The sequence below is a fragment of the Salmo salar genome, chromosome ssa23, assembly GCF_905237065.1.
Source record: "Salmo salar chromosome ssa23, Ssal_v3.1, whole genome shotgun sequence".
Lineage (NCBI taxonomy): Eukaryota > Metazoa > Chordata > Actinopteri > Salmoniformes > Salmonidae > Salmo > Salmo salar.
In genome coordinates, this window is record NC_059464.1 from 46538467 (window position 1) to 46545210 (window position 6744).

Below are 6744 nucleotides of genomic sequence, written 5' to 3' on the forward strand. Positions count from 1 at the left end.
CAAAGGGAAACCCTACTTCAAGTCTCAGAGCGAGTGACGTCACTGATTGAAATGCTATTAGCGCACACCACCGCTAACTAACTAGCCATTTCACATCAGTTACATACGTACATATCCCAACCAGAAGCCATGGATTACAGGCAACATCCTCACTGAGCTAAAGGCTAGAGCTGCTGGCTTTCAAGGAGCGGGACACTAATCCGGACGCTTATAAGAAATCCCGCTGTGCCCTCCAACAAGCCATCAAACAGGACTAAGATTGAACCCTACTACACCAGCTCTGACGCTTGTCGGATGTGACAGGGCTTGCAAACTATTTCCTCCAGACGTGATGCTTGGCATTCAGGCCAAAGAGTTCAATCTTGGTGTCATCAGACCAGAGAATCTTGTTTCTCTTGGTCTGAGAGTCTTTAGGTGCCTTTTGGCAAACTCCAAGTGGGCTGTCATGTGCCTTTTACTGAGGAGTGGCTTCCGTCTGACCACTCTACCATAAAGGTCTGATTGGTGAGTGGTGCAGAGATGGTTGTCCTTCTGGAAGGTTCTCCCATCTCCACAGAGGAACTCTAGAGCTCTGTCAGTGACCATTGGGTTCTTGGTCACCTCCCTGACCAAGGCCTTTCTCTCCCAATTGCTCAGTTTAGCCGGCGGCCAGCTCTAGGAAGTGTCTTGGTTGTTCCAAACTTCTTCCATTTAAGAATAATGGTGGCCAATGTGTTCTTTGGGACCTTCAATGCTGCAGAAATGTTTTGGTACCCTTCCCCAGATCTGTGCCTTGACACAATCCTGTCTTGGAGCTCAACGGACAATTCCTTCAACCTCATGGCTTGGTTTTTGCTCTGACAAGCACTGTCAACTGTGAGACCTTATATAGACAGGTGTGTGCCTTTCCAAATCATGTCCAATCAATTGAATTTACCACAGGTGGACTCCTATCAAGTTGTAGAAACATCTCAAGGATGATCAATGGAAACAGGATGCACCTGAGCTTAATTTCGTGTGTCATAGCAAAGCGTCTGAACATTTCTCAAAACCTTTTTTCATTTTTTTACTATAGGGTATTGTGTGTAGATTGAGAGAAAACAAATATTTAATCCATTTTATAATAAGGTTGTAACGTAACAAAATGTGTAAAAAGGGAATGGGTCTGAATACTTTCCGATTGCACTCATTCCCCCCTCCTATTGGTTATTGATCAGCGTTATCAGTCTTTAAAGGACAGACAGTCTGTGTCCTCTAACCTGAGCTCCCTAATCCATCTGGATGCATTTTACTCAGTATTTAAACCATCAGCTGTTTCCTGTCCTCAGCTGTTTCCTGTCCGTCAGCTGTTTCCTGTCCCTCAGCTGTTTCCTGTCCGTCAGCTGTTTCCTGTCCGTCAGCTGTTTCCTGTCCGTCAGCTGTTTCCTGTCCCTCAGCTGTTTCCTGTCCGTCAGCTGTTTCCTGTCCCTCAGCTGTTTCCTGTCCGTCAGCTGTTTCCTGTCCGTCAGCTGTTTCCTGTCCGTCAGCTGTTTCCTGTCCCTCAGCTGTTTCCTGTCCGTCAGCTGTTTCCTGTCCGTCAGCTGTTTTCTGTCCTCAGCTGTTTCCTGTCCCTCAGCTGTTTCCTGTCCCTCAGCTGTTTCCTGTCCCTCAGCTGTTTCCTGTCCGTCAGCTGTTTCCTGCCCTCAGCTGTTTCCTGTCCTCAGCTGTTTCCTGTCCTCAGCTGTTTCCTGTCCCTCAGCTGTTTCCTGCCCTCAGCTGTTTCCTGTCCTCAGCTGTTTCCTGTCCTCAGCTGTTCTAAAGAGAACATCTGGATTCTACTCTTTCTAACATTGTTGCATACGTTATTGTTGTTTACTAGTATGTACACCTACGTTATTGTTGTTTACTAGTATGTACACCTACATTATTGTTGTTTACTAGTATGTACACCTACATTATTGCTGTTTACTAGTATGTACACCTACATTATTGCTGTTTACTAGTATGTACACCTACATTATTGCTGTTTACTAGTATGTACACCTACATTATTGCTGTTTACTAGTATGTACACCTACATTATTGCTGTTTACTAGTATGTACACCTACATGTTGCTGGTACTGTTGTAGATGTATGGTTCAGATGATGTTGCTAATATGTAATGTTTGACTGACTACATAGCTACATGTTACAACTATGACAGTAAAATCGTTCTCCAGATGGATTTTAGTGGTGAGTCAGTGTTGAACTGACAACACACATCTCTCTCTTGCAACACACACACACGTCAGATAGAAAACTATTATCCCTGCGTGGGAGTGCATTCCTGGTAGGACTAATAGATATTAGTTCAGAGGATTGAGAGAGCAAGAGAGACAGACAGACAGAACTCGCTGCATGAATATATCTATCTAGAAAGGAGGCGTGGTCCGGTCTAGAAAGGAGGCGGGGCCTGGTCTAGAAAGGAGGCGGGGCCTGGTCTAGAAAGGAGGCGGGGCCCGGTGTAGAAAGGAGGCGTGGTCCGGTGTAGAAAGGAGGCGTGGTCCGGTGTAGAAAGGAGGCGTGGTCCGGTCTAGAAAGGAGGCGTGGTCCAGTCTAGAAAGGAGGCGGGGCCTGGTCTAGAAAGGAGGCGGGGTCCGGTGTAGAAAGGAGGCGTGGTCCGGTGTAGAAAGGAGGCGGCGTCCGGTCTAGAAAGGAGGCGGGGCCTGGTCTAGAAAGGAGGCGTGGTCCGGTGTAGAAAGGAGGCGGCGTCCGGTCTAGAAAGGAGGCGGGGTCCGGTCTTGAAAGGAGGCGTGGTCAGATCTTTATTTTTGTTTCAAAGAAAAAGTACAGTCAGCAAAAGAAAGGAAGCCCTGTGTTGGAGAGTCATGATCGACAGGAAGGAAAAGAGGTGGAGGAGGGAGGTAGAGGAGGGGGAGATAGAGAAGGAGGGGGAGGTAGAGAAGGAGGGGGAGGTAGAGAAGGAGGGGGGAGGTAGAGAAGGAGGAGGGAGGGGGGGAGGTAGAGGAGGGAGGGGGAGGTAGAGGAGGAGGGGGGAGGTAGAGAAGGAGGAGGGGGGAGGTAGAGGAGGGAGGGGGGGAGATAGAGAAGGAGGGGGGGAGGTAGAGAAGGGGGGGGTAGAGAAGGAGGGGGGAGGTAGAGAAGGAGGGGGGAGGTAGAGGAGGAGGGGGAGGTAGAGAAGGAGGAGGGGGAGGTAGAGGAGGGAGGGGGGAGATAGAGAAGGAGGGGGGAGGTAGAGAAGGGGGGTAGAAAAGGAGGGGGAGGGAGGGGGAGGTAGAGAAGGAGGGGGGAGGTAGAGGAGGGAGGGGGGAGGTAGAGAAGGAGGGGGGAGGTAGAGGAGGGAGAGGTAGAGAAGGAGGGGGGAGGTAGAGGAGGGAGGGGGGAGATAGAGAAGGAGGGGGGAGGGAGGAAGGAGGGGGAGGGAGGTAGAGGAGGAGGAGATGTAGATGGGTCACAGCTGGCAGAGAGAGACGTCGTGATAGGTTGAGGAAGGGGGTGGAGCGTGTGGAGGGGGAAATGGAAACAGATTTGCTGTGTTCACTGCTCTCTGTAGGCCACATCTCCTCTCTCTACATCATCCCACCAGTCTGTTTCAGATTTAAAACCACTACATGAAGGTTTGTTCTTTCTGGTTCACCAATTCAACTCTGATTGCTGAAGAACATACATTTGAATGTAGGCTACCCTGTAAACGCATAACTTGCACGCAAGCAAGGCAACACACATTCAAATCAAATTTTATTGGTCACATACACATGGTTAGCAGATGTTAATGCGAGTGTAGCGAAATGCTTGTGCTTCTAGTTACGACTGTGCAGTAATATCTAACAAGTAATCTAACAATTTCACAACTACCTAATACACACAAGTGTAAAGGAATGAATAAGAATATGTACATATAAATATATGGATGAGCGATGGTGGTGCGGCATTGGCAAGATGCAGTAGATGGTATAGAGTACAGTATATACATATGAGATGAGTAATGTAGGGTATGTAAATATTATATAAAGTGGCATTGTTTAAAGTGACTAGTGATACATTTATTACATCCAGATATTGTCTGTTATCAAGGCAACACAAACGTAATGTCAGTACAGTATACTGATGAGTTTTGGCATCATGCCACCCATCAATACCCCCTGATTATTGTTACAAATATTTATAAGCAGGAAAGTATGCAAGATTATATACTGTAATAGCTTACCTAAATACAGTAATAACTAAGTACCTAAATACTGTACCTAAATAAGTAATTACTAAGTACCTAAATACTGTAATAAAGAAGTACCTAAAAATACAGTAATAACGAAGTACCTAAATGCTGTAATTATGAAGTGCCTAAATACTGTACCTGAATAAGTAATTACTAAGTACCTAAATACTGTAATAAAGAAGTACCTGGGCCTTCCCTGTAGCTCAGTTGGTAGAGCATGGTGTTTGCAACGCCAGGGTTGTGGGTTCAATTCCCACGGGGGGCCAGCACAGAAAAAAATGTATGAAATGTATGCGTTCACTACTGTAAGTCGCTCTGGATAAGAGCGTCTGCTAAATGACTAAAATGTAAATGTAAAATGTACCTAAAAATACAGTAATAACTAAGTACCTAAATACTGTAATTATGAAGTGCCTAAATACTGTACCTAAATACTGTAATTTCTAAGTACCAAATACTAAATACTGTACCTAAATACTGTAATTTCTAAGTACCAAATACTAAATACTGTACCTAAATACTGTAATTTCTAAGTACCAAATACTAAATACTGTACCTAAATACTGTAATTTCTAAGTACCAAATACTAAATACTGTACCTAAATACTGTAATTTCTAAGTACCAAATACTGTAATAGCGAAGTACCTAAATACTGTAATAACTATGTACCTAAATACTGTAATAAATAAGTAATAACGAAGTACCTAAATACTGTAATAACGAAGTACCTAAATACTGTAATAACGAAGTACCTAAATACTGTAATAACGAAGTACCTAAATACTGTAATAACGAAGTACCTAAATACTGTAATAACGAAGTACCTAAATACTGTAATAACTATAGGAGAGCTGTTAGTCACGTTTTCACAAATATCTCATACTGTGGTTAGGTGGTTCTGTAATGTTCCCCTCACTAAAACCCACATTGTCACTATTTTAGACCTGACACACCTGTAGTTCAGTGGACAAAGAAAGAATCAGAGGGAGAGAGGGACAGTTATCATTGAGTTAGCTCTATTGATGGAATACCATTGATACACAGTATGTCAAACTGTGTAGCTCTTTACCTATCCCTCACTTCAAGCCTGCACGTATAATGCCTTATAACTTGCTATAAGCTTGTTATAAGCCTGCATAACCCTTTAACAACCTTTTGGCGCGAGGATACTGTCAACTGAATGCATATAGCAGCTCATAAGGGTACTTAGTTCATGTTGAAAACATCTTAGGAAATAATGTTGTATGATTACTGTGTGTGGGTGTGCGTGCGGGTGTGCCAGACTTATCAAGCCACCAGTTGTTGACACATATCAGTGGACAACTCCTTTATGTTATTAACCAACAACTCCTTGGTGTTGTTAACCATCAACTCCTTTATGTTATTAACCAACAACTCCTTTATGTTATTAACCAACAACTCCTTGGTGTTGTTAACCATCAACTCCTTTATGTTATTAACCATCAACTCCTTTATGTTATTAACCAACAACTCCTTGGTGTTGTTAACCAACAACTCCTTGGTGTTGTTAACCATCAACTCCTTGGTGTTGTTAACATCAACTCCTTGGTGTTATTAACCAACAACTCCTTGGTGTTGTTAACCAACAACTCCTTGGTGTTATTAACTAACAACTCCTTGGTGTTGTTAACCAACAACTCCTTGGTGTTATTAACTAACAGGCTCGCTCTTTCTCATCTTCTATCTGTTTCAGATATCCCCTCAACCTCTACCGACCAGCGCTTCAGACACCATCGGACAGACAAGCAAAGTGACTGACTGACTGAAACAAATACAGTTTGAAAGACACAGAAACCAAGAAAGAGCTGACAAGCAACGAGTCTCCATTATAGACTAGAGAAACAAACACACAACAGATGTCCTGACTGGCTCAAACCTTCAGACAGACGGGCAGTTGTATTGTGGAACACATCAACACAGAGAAATTAAATGGCTGACAAGCAGATCAGGTTAGTATGCATTAGCAGTTAACATTTAACTGTGGTGTCTCCCTCAAATGGCACCCTATTCCCTATATCGTGCACTAATATGCAGGCCCTGGTAAAAAGTAGTGCACTATATAGGGAAAAGGGTGCCATTTCAGACACAACTTGTGTATAAGAAAACAGATCTGAAAATTGTTAAGCATAGCACTATATTCTTCAATGTTAAACAAGTGTGCTCCTCCCTCAGAGTTTATTCAAGGTCCCCGTGTTCTATAAAATCTACATGTTGCATGTATCATATTTGTACCATAGCTGATAAAATTAACATAGCGCCACATTTGGTGTCAGCGGTGGGATATTGTCCCCTGTAACACTATGAAAGCGACAGATGTGATCTGCAGCGATATTTCACCACAGCATTATTTTTCTCCTCCTTCTCCCCTAATTCCTTCTCTTCCTTCTTCCTTCCCCTCCTTCTTCCTCTCTCCATCTCCCTCCCCCTCCCTCTTCCTCCTTTCCCCTCCCTCTTCCTCCTCTCTCCATCTCCCTCCCTCCCTCCCTCTTCCTCCATCTCCCTCCCTCCCTCTTCCTCCTCTCTCCATCTCCCTCCCTCCCTCCCTCC

General features: G+C 44.2%; 1 protein-coding gene across 1 annotated transcript in view; it reads left to right on the forward strand.

The window, feature by feature from the left end:
* LOC106584780 (mitochondrial glutamate carrier 1) overlaps window positions 1-6744 on the forward strand; it is a 35872-nt gene that overhangs the window by 3902 nt on the left and 25226 nt on the right. The window contains exon 2 of the mRNA XM_045706074.1: window positions 5891-6146. Within this exon, the coding sequence (XP_045562030.1) occupies window positions 6127-6146 (20 nt within the window). The 5' untranslated portion in view covers window positions 5891-6126. The remainder of the gene's footprint in view (window positions 1-5890; window positions 6147-6744) is intronic.